General features: G+C 35.4%; 2 protein-coding genes across 5 annotated transcripts in view; one reads left to right on the top strand and one right to left on the bottom strand.

Annotated features, from left to right (window-relative positions):
* The window catches only part of LOC132197751 (uncharacterized), a 64,895-nt gene that overhangs the window by 38,345 nt on the left and 10,265 nt on the right, over nt 1–16,285 (bottom strand). The window lies entirely within an intron of this gene.
* Nucleotides 9,401–15,986, top strand: LOC132197938 (tyrosine-protein phosphatase 69D-like). 3 transcript variants are annotated; one of them, XM_059621562.1, is made up of 27 exons: nt 9,401–9,499; nt 9,657–9,776; nt 9,834–10,019; nt 10,082–10,365; nt 10,418–10,542; nt 10,602–10,693; nt 10,748–11,047; nt 11,098–11,226; nt 11,271–11,396; nt 11,456–11,608; nt 11,676–11,806; nt 11,868–12,048; nt 12,110–12,307; nt 12,360–12,512; nt 12,575–12,714; nt 12,771–12,942; nt 13,038–13,165; nt 13,220–13,360; nt 13,415–13,539; nt 13,593–13,728; nt 13,783–13,884; nt 13,946–14,078; nt 14,128–14,339; nt 14,392–14,508; nt 14,561–14,709; nt 14,759–14,894; nt 15,038–15,986. In XM_059621562.1, exons 1-27 carry the CDS (start codon nt 9,451–9,453, stop codon nt 15,110–15,112), a joined length of 3,993 nt encoding a protein of 1,330 aa, XP_059477545.1. In that variant the 5' UTR covers nt 9,401–9,450; the 3' UTR covers nt 15,113–15,986. The 3 variants fall into 3 exon arrangements, with proteins under 3 accessions (XP_059477545.1, XP_059477544.1, XP_059477546.1); XM_059621561.1 differs by having other exon boundaries at nt 11,865–12,048; XM_059621563.1 differs by lacking the exons at nt 14,392–14,508; nt 14,561–14,709; nt 14,759–14,894; nt 15,038–15,986 and having other exon boundaries at nt 11,865–12,048; nt 14,147–14,288.

The raw sequence follows: 16,285 nt of genomic DNA, 5'->3' as shown, positions 1-16,285 counted from the left end.
AACTCGTAAATAAAGTTATGTGAATAAAAATGGATAAACTCCCCATGCAAAAAGCAGCTCTCGCGGTAAAGAAGCCTTATTTTAATTCAGCTGCTGCAAATGGAATTGCAAATGCATGAGTGTGTCGACGAGGGGAAAAATTAATTCCTGAGTGGAAAATGTTGTGCATATGCGTCCGCGCGCACATACAAATTGCATGAATGCATCGCCGTAGCTCAGCAGCACCCAGGGCAAATTGCATCCAGGCAACTTTCAGGGCCTCTCTTTGTACAAAAGCCGGTGTGTGTTATGCAAACACGGCCTCTTTGAAGCGTAATTCGGCGAGACGCCTTTCACAACGCGAACCGCGCGCGCCGCATTATTATTGTGGCGCAGATAGAGGGAAGGAAGGAACGAGCTCAAAAATGGGGCGAGTGGGAGCGGGTGGAGCCCGGCGAAATATCGGCCACCAGGTGAAACTAAATCGATAAACTTCGCACCCCTCTGCAGGCAGCCGAGGCGGGCACGCGGCAAAAGTGAAGTAATTCATTCCCACCCGCCACAAATTAGCTGCCCCCGGAAAACTTGAAACACGTGTTTGTTTGCCTTCCTTTCCGAGAGTTTTCCCGCACCAACGAAAATGAAGATAAATCATTGATTAAAAAAACCCGACAGAAAAATTATTTCCCCCTCTGATTTGATAACAAAACAAAAAAACAGAGAGGAAAAAATGGTTCCTATTACAATAGTGTTGTAGAAAAATGCACAATTGTAAAACAAAATTTCTCAACAGTTTTTATTAAATATTAATTTATCTCGGCCTGCCAATTTGTTTCAAGCTTGAAACATTGATATTCATTTAAATAATTTTTTTTTATTAAACAATTTATCCTGTATCATTATATCGGTTACCAGTTTTATTAAAAACTGCATTTCCTAAAAAAAATCAGCACTAGTAAAATAATATTGTATGCAACTTGTTTAAGAATTTGATGATTATAATTTTTTTCATATTTATTTATTATTTGGAATTTCAATCAACCGATCTTTCCTATTTTTTTTCAGTCTAATTTTAATGTCCTTGTAGAAAAATAAAAACACGAAAAAGTAGAGACATAAATATTGCTCCATGATTGATTGATAGGTGGGCTTGTCGATAAGCAGTGGCGCTCAAGTTTCATAAATATGAAAATGTTTACTTACGCCGCAAGCTGCTCGGATTTGTTAATGATTTATCGTCATTGAAATACCCCTTAAGGTATATTTTCTCTGCATTAGCTTCGTCCACCTTTTAAAACAAATTAATATTGGTTTATATTGACGTGTTTCGATTCACAATTTTCTGGCCGTCTCTGTTTAAATTGAAAATTAATATTCACTTTGGCAGTTAATAATTCAGAAGCGAACTGGCAGCAGCGTTAGTTTGTTTTGACAAAGTTGTGCAACAAATGGATATGTGTGCCATTGGGGCACGCGTCCTCTGTGTTTACTCAAACATCCCGTTTTGCATGGTTTACCTGTGGGCTAATGTAAAATTCATAAAAGCGCAATGTTGCTCTGTTTAATTATGGATTAGCCCGGCATATGTTTTTGTTCAAGTTCTGTGCATGTTGTCGTTTTTGCATTTGTGTTGACAAAGGCCTCTTTCTCCCTTGTGCGTCGGCGGCTTCCATTCTCAGCAGATTGTGCCCGTTTTTGAAAAGCAAAGCGCTTGCCTGGAATAATTGTCACTCTCGCTGTACTTTTTTGCAATAACTCTCGGCTTGGGACTAGAAATTTCGTGTAAAAAGCAGCGGCGAATACAAGGGTACCTTATGAAAAGATTGCGACTGATGGGCTCAGTATTTTTTCTGGATTGGTCAAAATTAAGATTCCATAGATTGTAATTTTTAATATCAATCTGCTTTTTTATAATAAATAATATAAATAATAATTAAAAAAATCATACGCTTATAAATATATATAAAATTAAATTAAATTTTATTGTAAGCTGAACTTCTTCAATTAACGTGAATGATTAATCTTGAAAGTATTTATGATTTTTTTTTGTGTGTTATAAAATCAAGCTTTTTTCATTTTACAATCATTAGATTTAAAACATTAAAAAGAAATATTCTGCCAAAACTCCAGCCTCAATGTCAAAATTTGACGCCGCTTTATCACCCTGACGGCAGGAATGCGATAAAATTTGCAAAACACGGAGACCTAGGCAGCTGACAGTTGTCAGTGCGCGATAAATTTCCTGCGGCGAGAACAAAGGCGCGTGCAGTGAGACAAGTAAATTGCTGCGCGAACGAGCAAAGTTTGTTTGTAATAATAATCTTGGTTGAGGTTTTCGGTCCGCGAAACGAGCGCCGCTCTCGGGGCAGACAATTAAAACGAGGCACAAAAGCCAGCAGCAGCACAATTTATTTTTCAAGTTCCGTTTTCTCCTGCGCAATCCGAGCTGCCAGGTTTTGCCTTGCACAAAGATAGACCGAGTGCTATTGTGGAAATAAGCAGCGGCCTTTTGCCTTTTGACGCGCGTTTGACGCTGCACAGATCAGAGCACAAACGCATTTAATTGAATTGATAATGCTGACTCCATTGTGACCTTTGACCCAGAGCTCTGCACTCAAGCCGGCTGGATCAATCCAACGCCAGATTCAACCGGGTTTCCCCACAGATTTTGTTTGGCTCGTAAAATATTTATCCGGACTTTTGTAAAAACAGCTTGAAATGATCTATATTTTTATGAATCAGCTTGAAAAGTGAATTATATTATATAAATAAGAAACCAGCGGTTTTATGCTGATAAGTTCATCAAACGTGCTCAAATTTTAATTAATTATTTGTTTACCTGCAACATTGGAAAGTTCGGTTAGATAACGTCAACAGTTTTAATGGTTGTAAAGAGCAATATTATTGTATTTATGAAATAAAAATATATGAAATTTCCTAAGTTATTTGTTGAGTTTATATTTAAAAAACCACTGGAAAAGCAAGTCGTTTAAATGGTCACAGAAATACATTAAATCATAAAAAAATATTTTGCTTCAATATTTGGAAAATATAAAAAAAAAATTTGTTCATACTAGGAATAAATAAATGAATATTAAATTATATTATTATAAATGTAATTCTTTTCATTGACTTTTTAATTTTCTACATTTCTTCAAATATTTTGTTTTTTCAGAAAAAGCTTAATATTTTTACTTTCTTTGTACATATATTATTTATTTTTTATATCGTCAAACATCGGAGAGAAAGGCTACAAACTCATTTTAAAACAAGAGCTCTGCCGGATTATACTTTTAAAATAAGAAGTCTTTCTCACTTGAGAGAAGCGAGCGCCGAGTTCTCTGAGAAGAGCACCTGCTGTATAAACACGCTAAGTACATTATGTTTCGCGAGTGCTTTCTCTCTTTCTGCAGCAGTTTTCTACTTTTTGTCTTCTCTCTCTCGTCCAGAGCAATAGAAAATCCGTCCCTTTCGCGGCACGCGCGGCCTCGCGATGCAAATGCAAAATTCAAATGAGAGCGAGCGGCGCGTTATTCCGTTTCCACCTCTGGCCACAGACAATGATGTTTCTCTCCGCAAACACCGCACATGTACTCCTTCTTTATTTTATTTTTATTCCAATTTTAATGACGTTAACGCAAACGTGCGGCAGAATTAGCTGTGCGGAATATTCAACAGCACGAGGAGAGCTTTTGCAATTTCTTTTACAGGCCCTTGTTTCCGACAAAGAGATATTATAGTTGGAGTATAACAAAGTTTAGTGGGAAAGTTAAAATTTCGCAGCCAAGTAAGCACAACAACAAATGTGCGTTGTTTAAAATATGGAAACTTTTCATTTGAAAGCAGCCATAAGTATCATTTTAAAAATTTAAAGATTCTCATTACTTTCATTATATAATTAAAGATTTAGTCTTAGTTTTCAACATTTTACAAATTCAGCTCAACGTCAGTGAAGTTATAAAATTGGACTAAATCCTTCAGCATGTTCTTGTGTTTTTATTTATCATTTCATAAATATATTAATAGATATAAATCTTTATTTATTTATTTATTTATTCTCCATTCAGATACAATATGAAAAACACAACATCTTAATTACATCAAGTCAATACACACAATAAAATATCATATAAACCATATAATCATATAATCAAATATCATATAAATTAATTTTTTTTTATAAATCAATTTCTATTTATTTTAGCCCTCTCAGATATTGACGAAGTATTAAGTAAATTTCCAAACTTAAAATTTTTGTTTTATGCTGATGATCTAGTACTACTCTCAAAAAGCCTAGACGAATTAAAAGCAGCCCTTCCTGAGCTGATTGACTTTCTGGCCTTGAAAAACCTCCATTTAAATCTGTCGAAGTGTAAAATCATGAAATTTAGGAATAAAGGCAGAGGAAGGTATAAAAAGACAGATGTTATTAAAGTGCAAGGAGAAGAACTTGAATTTGTTTCAGAGTTTAACTATTTAGGAGTGACATTTCAATCGTCAGGTATTTCCTTCTCAAAACATATTGATAGAAAAGTTAAGGCAGCTATTTTTGCTACTAATAAACTCTCCAGCCTTCCAAAATCCTCTCTTGGCACTGCACTAAAATTATTTGAACTTGTAATTGAACCGGTTGCAACGTACGGCATTGAGGCAATCTATGGCCATTTTTAACTCTTAATGACTTAAATAAATTGGAAACAGCTAAATCAAGATTTCTTAAAAGAGCCCTGCAGGTATCAAAATTTACCTAATCTAGACTGGTATATGAACTGGCAGATACAAACCCTCTTGTTAATAACCTTGTATTGAAATTTCATCTCCAAAAAACAGATAATTATGAAAAATTTATAGACAACTTTTTATTTAAACTGACTGAAATTTTATGATACTACCGCTATGGTCTCCGATGCCTGGAAACAGGCCTGTTTCGATACTAACCATGTATATACTAGATATGCCTGTCATGGATTTCACTTTTTACTTTGTATAAACAAGGTATATCACACGACCGCCAAAGATACTTGTATTTGTAAAATATGTGGAGAAAAAATAGGACTATATCACTTCTCAGAATGTACTCGTAATTCTCTAAGTTTGTGTGAAGCAGCTCGTCAAGAAATTATCTCCTAATTTATATATGTAATGTCGCACACCTATGGTGTTGTTCTCTTTAATAAATTCAATTCAATAAATCAATTTATTAAAATGAAGTATCCACGCTGCTTATTCATTGAAAATTTGTTTGAAGCCTTTGCAAAACTTATCCTGATGTTCTGCCACATACGAAATCTATATTTTACATGTTCAAATAGTTTTATTCTATTTTAATTCCCCCCTAAAGTAAAATACTATTTTTAAGATTTGGTTTTCTCTTCTTTGAGCTTTTATTTAAAGAGCCATAATTGAGACCGTGCGCTTTGCTGACAATTGATTTTTTTCTCATGAGGATATTCGATTATGCGAGAGAGTAAGATGCGCACCGGAAATTCGCACACTATTCTTCTCAGAAAGTATTTGCTACAGTACGGACGGAGCGAGTGGATTCTGCTCGCGGGACGAGGGCGGAGGCAAATGAGGAAAGTTTCGGCTGTTTATCCTCTTAAACGTTGAATGCCAAATGAGACGCACCCTCAAAATGGTATCGCCACTCGCGAGTGCAAAAGTTGCTTCCCAACGCCTGCAGCAACGAGCAAAACGTCAAGTAAAAAAGAACGCTTTATTGCTCAAGGAAATCCTTTTAAAAGGCACAGCAGGTCTTAAATGAAAAATCCCAGTTTGGAGTGAGATTTTTACATTGCTTGCTGTGAATTTTTATAGCATGGGCGTTTTCCACTTGAAAAAGAGGACGTCCAACTAGCATTCATAAGATGTAATCAAATTTCATCGCTATTTTTTGTGCTGTTTGAAATTCGAGTCCTTTCCTTGAAGGGAAGCTTCAAGCTGATTCCACCCGTTTTATGGGTTGTTAATAATTTCGCCGAAACGATGTCGTCAAATGTAAAATTTTACGCCCATTCCCATAAAAATGAGACATTTTTTTCACCCTCATTCCATGAATTTTCGCCTTTTAATAAATAAAATTACCAGCTGATATGAGTTATTTTAGCGCCGAGCTGTTGAGGGAATTTAATGAAGGCTGAAATAATTTTTCCGTGGCTGGAATATATTTTAGAGCTGCGAGTTATTCGGTGGCTATTTTCGGGAATTAAAAGCGCCATGCTCGGCATTTCTGTCTCCTGGTATATGAAATGAACGCTGGCAAAGCGGCTCGCCGACCGCGAAAATGGGCTGAGTGAACAGTTTCACAGACTGCTGGTGAAACATTAATTGCGAGTAATTCCAATCCACAAGCACGCTTTTCATCACAAGCGAAATATAATTTGGCGGAAGCCGGAAATATTGTAAATTCTGTCCAAACATTTCAACCATGGAAAATGTGAAAAAATATCAAACTAAAATAAACACAAATTGAAATTAATAAAAATTTCCTAAAAACTTTTCGCGTTCATTTTAATTGATTTTCTCATTCTCTATATCAGTTAAGAATTTATTTTCGTTTTAAATTTTGGTCTAATATTTTTTTTTTGTAAATAAATTATACAAATTATTAAGCTTTAATAAACTCTAGTGTAAGTATAGGAAATGGACGAAGAAATAACTTGCGGTCATTCCTTAACGATCAAGCGACAAATTGCTCAGCAAATTAAGTGGCTCTCTCCGTGTGTATCGCAAACACAGCGGGATGACGCGCCCATACCGGTGTTCATTGGGGTCGTCCAAGAGCCGTTGGCACCGTGCCAATCGTAAATGCTGCTCCACAGAAGAGAGCACCCCTTCAGCCCCCCACGGTCCACCCCCACGGGGCACCTGTTGATTAAAATCTAGTGGCTGCACTCAACTACATGTCAAGCACGATTTTCACTCTGGCATGTAAAAAAACTGATCTGAATTTTGATGAGAGTCGATAAGCAAATATTGACAGCAGAGAATCAATCGACGCTTTGAAATGTCGTTGGCACATGATATTGAAGCTGATTTTTTTATCACTTATCTATTGATAAAAAATAGTAAATAGCAATTATCTCTTCAAAATTTATGTTAAATTTACCCACAGCTCTGTTTCTATTTTTTGTGTGATATTAAGTGTGGAATCATTTGCTTGGATTGCATTTGAAAGTGCTTCTTTTGAACCTACTCATCATTGTGATCATATTTCACCATTTTTTTTTAACTCCATTTTTTCACTTAATAAAAGTACTCATAAAACATTTTAAAAGCGTGTTTGTATCTGTTAGATGAACCGTATGTCACAATGAGCGTCGTAAAAAGTTTGCAGAGTGTACCGATTTTTTTTATTCGCACGTGTCTCGTTTGTGAATAAAAGGCGCGCTGCAGCCATCGCCATTTCCACGTGGACGGGCAAGTGTGGCGTTGAATTACTGCCGCGTCGCTCCACTCTGGCTCACTCTCTCAAATAATATCACAACCAATCGACCGAATTTCAAATTCATTTCGGCACTCAGCTGCGATGTGTTTTCGCGGTGCAAACAATCGGGTCGTCGGTGCAAATAATAAACACTGCCATTCCAGGCTGATGCACAAGAATAGAAGATAAGCAAAGATAACCATAAATTGTATCACGATTCCAGCAAAGTATCAAATCAAATATCTTAATTAAAGAAAGAATAAAATTATTAAATTTATATTAAAATAAAATCTACAATTATTTATAATGAAAATAAAATATATATTTTTACTAGCTGTATGTTAATTTTCTTTTTCCATTATCAATAAATATTTTTCTTAAATTGAAAAATACAAAAATCCGAGATTTATAAGCACTACAAAACCCGATTGTTATCATCTGATAAAATTAATGTATGACCTAAACTTGCGATCCAACGTGGGTTGTGCTGATTTAATGGTGTTGCCGCAACCAACAGGGTAACATGCTCGCGGAAACTACCATAATATAGTCTTTTGCATCGTAAATGCAAAGTGCGCGGCAGGGAGTTGAAGTTTATTTCGGTCGGGCACTAAATGAGCCTGCGACCCTCGACCGCACAATTCAATACGTTAATCATACCCGAGCGATAAATTCTGCATGCGATTGTTGAAATATTGTACAGCTCGTTTCAGACGGATCAATGAGTAATGACGATTAAATTGAGATCAAAGTGCCGAGAGTTGCATAATTAATGAGCTGCACTTCGCAGCGAGTAATTTTGATGCGCGCCTCGAGCTGCTCTTCAACAAAACAAACAGAGCGCAAGTGCATGCAGCCAAGTGTTATTGAATTTCGTTGCAAAAGTGGTTGCCCTAGGCCCTGATTCAGCTCACAATTGCTCGTCTCCAAAGCTTGGAATAACCTGCTGCAGGAAAATTTTCATTCTAAAATTTTCTAATTTCACTTAAGAAAAGAATTGAGCTTTTAAAATATTAAAAATCAAAATTTCTTAAATTTAATCCAATTAAATCTCTATGCTTAAACTGAATTCATTTCTTTATGCATTTAAAAGTAAAATAATTTTGGTAAGTGTCTGGGAATTGGGAATTCCACTAATTTTTTTGATTACTATTTGAAATATCATTATGTCATTCATATTTTTACTTTCACCTGCTTTTTTTATTTTTGATGGTGGTTTTAACCCTTTTTAATGACGTACCACCACGCTTGTCCGGCGGCATGCAAATGAACTGCGCTAGTTGTCACAACGCTGCGCCGCCGGGAGCGCAATTTAAACACCGACGTTCGCCTCCGCTGCTTTTCAATAATGACAAAGTTTGAAGCGGCGACACTCAAAACAGCAGTGAAACATTCGGCTGGAAATTTGCGCCATCCCCGCGGCATTAGGTATTCGAGAGCAAGTGGCGCCCGGTACAGTGACGGACGGGTCGTGTCCTGAATCCAAATTGTCTCCTTTTGGGTGCCCCTTGCTTTGCTCTCCTTCATTCGCCGGGCCAATTAATCCAGGGATAGGCAGCCCGCGCGCCTTGCAAGACAAGCCGGTTGCTTAAAAGTACCGCAACTAGAATTTAACCTCGCAAATAATGCAATAAATTCTGATACTTCTGCCTGAAAAATATGCTATTTCTGAAATAATGAAATCTCTAACTTTATCATCTCTATGGAAAATGTAAAATGTTTCTGTAAAAAGTATGATTTCTTTTTGATTGGGAATTTTTCAGATAGTGTATAACAAACGCTTATTAAATATATCAAAAAGAGAATTTTCAGAAACCCGGAACCTATAAATTAGTATCGCTTTTGATAAAAATGCTGTTCTATAAATATCACACATTGTGATAAATCTGCCGATGATAAATAAAACTGGCATTATTTTATCACAAAATTTATCATCTTTTCCTAGTTTTGCGGCGTTATCGTTCTGAAAAAAACAAAATGCTACAGTTTCCTGTTTTAAATGCATTTGTGAGCATTGGAACAGTAGACATGGCCCAACGCAAATCATGAGAGGACTATTTCTCTTAATTTGCGTGCTGCTGCCAGCAGTGCAAGGTATGAAATTATTTTACTATTATTTTACATATATTTAAATTTTATTCATTGTCAGTCACAAGCTGCAATTTTTTGTAAAGCGCGCGTGTTACAATTGAGTGCATGCGTGAATATTTGGAGTGATTTTTATACAGAAAATTAACAAAAATCTTCAAAGGAAATCTGCTGTTTTTAAAAAATCTACAGACAAATAATGTGACGGGGTGCTATACTTCTGATACGTCGGCACAGTATACGGTTGCATTTCTTAGAGAAGTAGGAAAACCTCAATCAGGAAGTATTTTTCTAAAATTAGCAATTTCCACAGAATCTTAAAATTATTTTTTATTTTCAGAAGATTATTTTTTACCAACAGAAGAAAAAGTAGTCTCGTTTATTGAAAATGGTTTAGACAAAAAATATAGCGATTGCATATTGCCTTCAAAATGCAGTGCGTGGACGACGAGCGGGTTTAAAAATAAATCAAATTTGGAAAACTGGAATGACGAATATGGACCGATCCTGGACGAACGTTGGAATTGTAAAAATTTTGTTTGCATTACATAAATATTTATGATTATTTTTATGATTTCAAACTTCAAGCGCTTCCTGAAACTGTATCCAGCACAAACTTTAATTTTGGCAAAACAGCGCACATGGAAAGGCGGGGAAAAAAAGGAAGGTTTCATTTTTCAGCCCTCGCAAAGGAAAGCGTCCAAGTTCTGTTGACAGCCCACGAGGATTGGCAAAATAAATCAGGTTTTTACAACGCATTTGACGGATTCAAAAGCAATGCATCGAAAATTAGGTACTATCCGAGAATACCAGACACAAATTATACATACGCCTTGGGAATAAATGATGTACTCGACGATACAATTGTGAAAGTAAATATTTTTTTCATAATTCAATTTGATTCTGACTTAATTAATGTGCCAGACTAACACTCCAATTTTCAACTCTGGCAACAACTGGGCAACGTTCACGGTTGACTTTGAAGTGGATGACAACATAACTAAATTACTTAAATTTTCTGTCGATGATTGGTCGCTTCAGTTCAACTCGTAATCTGCGCTATTAATTAATTGCATTTTTTCTTATTTCATGAAATATTTCTTAACAGGTCAAAATATCCAAATGTCGCGGCGGAGACATTTAAATATTATATATTTTCAGCACACAACTTTTATAGAAGTTATTTTCGAGTCCACAAATGTGAGCTTATTATAATTTTGATACAATACAAATTTAACTTTGTCAAACAACAAGATTGGGTTCTGGAATCTGAGAACAATAGCAAAGCTCGAATGACTTCGAAAGTTGAGTTGAATGAGATTGCGACTATCTGCATGGACATCATTGCGTTAATTAAGGAAAATGGAAAATTTTCCGTCCAAGCAAAATCACGAGGATTTGAAAAAAACTCTCAAGTTTCTCTTATGGAGAAAAATGTTTGGAAAAAAGAGAGAGTCGAATTTGAGAACATTCCCAGAGGTAAATATGATATCACCGTGGAAGGAAACAATTTTGTGATCGGACAAATCAAATTTTGCGGCAGCAGCAAATCTGGTAAATTATAATAATTTTCTTAGCGTCTAGAATAAAATATAAAATTATAGACGGATATTTCATAACAACAAATACAAATTTATCACGGACGTGTAATTCTCTCGACCCAAGCAAGAAAGGCCAATTGCCTGCAGAGAGCAAAAATAACAATTACATCGAAAAACTGCCTACTTTCAATGGTAAAGATTTCTAAATTTTAGTTTCAAATTTAATCAGTTTTTAGTCACCGACCACGCAAGGGAAATTATCTGCAAGGAACTTGGCAATCCCGAGTGTGAAAATATCCGGGCCTGCGATGTGAGCGGCTGCTTTTGCTTCTCTGGTTACAGTGGATCAATTTGCACACAAAGTTCGTTGAATTTTAAATTAGAAATAATTAGGTACTTATTAGTAAATTATATTAAAAAGGATGCACCGATGGAAAGTTCGGGCCAAACTGTAAAACTTCAGTAGATTCAAGACAGAATTGCGCAGGGAATGGGACGCATGGTAATTACAGCGTCCACACGGGGAAATGTTTTTCGTGTGCTGAAGGATTTAGAGCACCTGACTGCGTCGATGGTATTTAAAAAAATATATCTTATAAGTTATTAAAAACCTTAAAAATTTAACAAAATATACACCATAGGTATTATCGTTTACCCTAATTTTCCAACGGTCACGTCAATTGGGAAAATAACGACGGTTAATTTTTCTTTGGCATGGGAGGACAAAAATGTGAAAAAATATTTCCATCGCGGCTTGGTGCAGTTTAGAGAGGTTGGATAAACTCGCTCAGGTTTATATAGTTTTTTTTCAATGAACGTTTCTTTTTCAGAAGAAAAGTGATCAAACATGGGACAACTATACATTTGAAAAGACGTCTCTTATTTTAAATGTAACAAATTTGAATTTTAACACCACTTATGATGTTCGGATCGTCTTGATAGAGAGAAACGGCGAATCCCATGAAAAAGGAGCTAAAATTGGCAATTTTTCAACTCCAAAATGCTTGCCGATCAGTAAGTTCTATAATTATTTGTAACTGGAGAATAGATAACATAAATTATAATTTGGGGGCAGATTTCGCTGAATCAGCAGTCTTTGAAAATGGATCGTGGAGATTGACAGGAGACGAAAACTTGTGTAAAAATTTTGATTGCAAGCTGCAATACTCGGAGAAAAATGTTTCTTGCAATGAAACAGACAAAAGAAAAAATTTTACCATATTTTTAAAAGCAGAAGATGGCAGTTCTTTCACTAAATATTTTTCAAGCCAAAGTATAATTTTAGCAAAATAAAATGAAAACTATGATTACTAAGCTTTTTCCAGGTTCAGAAGAAAATCAAATTCCAATTACTTATATTCTAATTGTAGTCGTTTTTGTGGTTGTCTTGATTTTGGCTGTCATTTTCCTTGCAAAGTTCCTATTACGTAAAATTAATACAGCACAAGAAGAAGAACCAGAATATGCAATTCCACTCGGTGATCATCTTGTCCCTGAGCTCTTGCTGATATATTTTTACAAGTTTCCTAATTTTTTATAGAAATAATGGACAGTAAAAGCACGGGCACGAAGGAATTAAAACATAATCTAGATGAAAATCATGAAAAGGTTTTGATTGAAAATTATCAAGAATATTTTTCAACTTCAATAAAATCCGGACTACTTTCTGAACAATTTTGGGTAGGTAAATGCAATTAAAAATAACAAAGTGCATTTAAAATAATGCAAATTTACAGGCATTAATTCAGGGTAAAACAAAGTCCGTCAATGTTGGTTCGTCTAAAGAAAACAGAAAGAAGAATCGCGATGGAGTTTGCCCAGCCTATGACGAGACAAGAATTTGTTTAAAATCGAAAGACGTTGCAGGAAAAAATTCCAACGACTACATTAATGCCAATTACGTGAAGGAAAGTAACATTCAGTTTAATTTTTTGTGTTTTCATTTATCTTCAGAAAAATATATATAATGCAATTATAAAAATCTTTATATTTTTCTATTTAGGCATGTGGCAATAAATATGTTGCTACTCAAGGACCCATCAAGTCCACTGTTAAAGATTTCTGGAGAATGGTTTGGCAGGAGCAAGCGTCATTGATTGTGATGTTAGTCAACGTAAAGGGAAATTGGGAGGTGAGTTTTAATTTCTGCTGCTGTAATAAGAAATTTTACAAGTCACCATAAAAGGCGAATTGTGCAAAGTACTGGCCTGACAAATGCCAAGTGATCAATGTGGGAAGTTTGGAAATTCGCAACGTCGAGGAAGACGTCTCGCTGGACTTTGTGAAACGAACACTGAGTGTTACAAATGGGTCGATAAATCGAAAAGTAAAGTTTTATGAAGTAGCCTGTAAGTTCTGTCTTAATAAATGTAATTTTAAGATCACACAAATGCATTTCACGGCATGGCCTGATCATGGAATTCCATTTGGACCCCACACAACAGCTGAATTCGTTGAAAATATTTTGAAAATGGTCATTTTCAGACCTTTGATAGTTCATTGCAGGTAAAAGAGAAAATTATGCTACATTTTTGATCAGAAATAATTTTTGAATGCAGTTCTGGAGAGGGTCGAACAGGCGCATTCATTTTGATTGACGCGTGCCTGCGAATGGCGAAAAGTGAGGGTCACTTGAACCCTTATGGCGTATTCAAGGAGATCAGACGACACAGAGCTAATCTGGTTGAAAATGAGGTAAAATATTTTACTTTATAATATTATAATAAATATTTCTATTTCATTTTTTAGCAACAGTACATGTTTGCTCATTTTGTAATTCATGAAGCTCTCTGCGTGCCTAAATTCGGGGTGCCATGCAAAACTGCAAAGACGGATATCAGTAAATTGATGGTATTTAAGATGGAAAAACGTTATTTTTTGGCATATTAAATGAATGCACACAATTTTCTAGGGAAATGATCAAGAATTATTGATGAGCCAGCTGAAACAGTTGAATGAAGTTTGTGCAAAAGATTGGAGCAGAGTGGAAATCAGAGACAGTGATTGTCTTCAGGAGAAATGCAGGAAGCCGGAGCTTCAGGCTTGTATGAGAGTACAATTTAAAAGTTTATGAAATACCTGTTTTTTTTTAAGTGCCTATGAGGTACGTCAGGTTGGTAACAGAGACCATGATTTGCAACAAGAATCCTTTTATCAACGCTGTTTACGTCGATGGATTCAAGCGAAAAAATGCATTCATAGCCACACAGGTCCCATTGAGTGACACAGTCAGCGATTTCTGGCTGATGGTTTACCAGCAAAAGGTCAAAAGCGTGATATTGCTTAATGAGGCGGAGACAAACGAGGTTTTGCAATTTTACTAACCCTGAATCTAATTATTTAAATATTTCGATGCAGCCAATATTTATGCCACGCAAAAAAAGCAGTCCGTTGACAGGTGAAGGACTCGCAATATGTCTCCAAGGAAAATCTGTGAGCAACAATTACCAAGTTTTCACGGTTGACATTGAAAAGGTTGATTTTATTTTTAATTAAAAATAATATTAAATAAAATTAATTTTTAAAGGAAAACGACAGCTGGGTCGTTGACGTTGTGCGTTTCACTGGGTGGCCGGCCAATTTATTGACGATTCCAAAGCCGAGTAAACTTATACAGCTGTGGGAGGATGTTGAACGCAACCACGCTGGAGAAGCGCCCATAGTTTTGATGTGCCAGTATGCAAATTTTGTATTAAAAGAATTAAGCTATTATTTTTATCATCAGCGATGGAGTTACGGCTTGCGGGGCGTTTCTAGCACTTGGTCTTGTCATAGAAAAAATTAAGCTAGAGCACGAGATAGATGTGGCCTCAGCAGTGCGAGCTGTGAGAAATGTTCGGCCCGGCTTTGTCTCAGAAAAGGTGAAAAAAGTAAAAATTGTAGCATAGCAAATGCTTACGCTCCTCAAGCATTTTTATTTCTTTCAAACTGGTTTAAAAATCACTTCATAATTTTCTCTACTAAAAAGAAAATAATAATAAGTTCACATTTGTTTTTATTTTAGGAGCAATACGAGTTGCTTTACAGATGCGCTTTGGAGTTCATCTCTGATTTTGCGACTTACAAAAATTTTTATTGATGTGTCTTAATTAAAAATTTATTTTTAAGGCTATATGGTTAGAAAAAATTATAAATCATAAACTTCGTTGTGTGCATCAAAATTAAATAAATTAATTTATAATTGTATTACTTAAAATAACTTAAAACATGGTTAATGTTTAAAGCCAATTCAGTATCATTCTTATAAGAGTTGTTAGTAGTGTGGCTAATATGCATAACAATTATTTGAATATGTTTAATCAAATTGATTAACATTTTGTTCTTTAAATATAAATCTATCCAATCAAAATATTCAAAAGTGTTACTTTATTATTAATAATTTTCCAGAAAATTTGAATGAGTTTGGGGCAAAGTTGCCCTCCGTCTGAATGTAAACAAACCTCTTAAATTTGATACCAAAAAATTATTGCGCATTTTTGGTGTAAACACATATTTTTTAACACCTGTAATAAAAACTTTAGATTTTGAATGTGAAAAACTTTTGGTTGCAATTAAACATTAAACACCTCGCTCACTACGGCTCACTATAAATCCTCTGCGTCCCTTTTGATGTTGATCAATTTGCTGATCAAAGGGCCTGCAAATTAAAACGCTTAGCTGCCGCCGCCTCCTGTGTACTCGCAATGTTTTGATCGATTGGCCTGCTAAAGTGACGAACGCGTTTCAAAGAGCTGCCAGAGGATATCGACAAGTCCGTTGGGGATATTTTTACAGCGCCAAATTGGCTTCTCCCACACAGCAAATTTTGAAAGGAGAAAAGCAAGCACCGAAAATTGCCCTGAATGAAGTGATCGGCCGCGGCTGCTTAAATGCCATCGATTTGGCGCTTAACACGTACCGGGCCCAGAGCCAATTAGTCAGAAAGTTTCGTTTGTGGGAAAGGCGGACGCCAAATTGGCTGGAAAATTTAGAAAGTTGTAAATTATGATTAATGGAATGATTGATGAATTCACTAAAAAGGTCCATACACACTTCAATCTTTCCATTTCTATAAAAATAAAATACTGAGTTTAATTTCCATTTTTATTTCATTCTCCTGCACATTTTTTTTATGTACTGGTATTAAATACAAATTAAATTAAGTGGAAAAAAGGTTTCTAAATTGTTTCAATCTTAATACTTTTTACCTGAAAGTGTTCTTAAAGCCTTTTTTTGAATAAAGCCCCATATAAGGTGCAGCATAAATTTTTAT

Source organism: Neocloeon triangulifer, unplaced genomic scaffold, assembly GCF_031216515.1.
Source record: "Neocloeon triangulifer isolate White Clay Creek 2 clone unplaced genomic scaffold, ASM3121651v1 ptg000012l, whole genome shotgun sequence".
NCBI classification, from domain to species: domain Eukaryota; kingdom Metazoa; phylum Arthropoda; class Insecta; order Ephemeroptera; family Baetidae; genus Neocloeon; species Neocloeon triangulifer.
The sequence above is the reverse complement of the archived record's forward strand: the minus strand, read 5'-3'. Positions and strand labels throughout refer to the sequence as shown.

Excerpts from the sequence above, each read along its gene's own strand:
- LOC132197938 (XM_059621561.1), top strand. The coding sequence starts at position 9,451 with ATGAGAGGACTATTTCTCTTAATTTGCGTGCTGCTGCCAGCAGTGCAA. Across the intron at positions 12,513-12,574 it reads AGAATATGCAATTCCACTCG|AAATAATGGACAGTAAAAGC; the intron begins GTGATCATCTTG and ends AATTTTTTATAG. Across the intron at positions 14,340-14,391 it reads ATGAGGCGGAGACAAACGAG|CCAATATTTATGCCACGCAA; the intron begins GTTTTGCAATTT and ends ATTTCGATGCAG.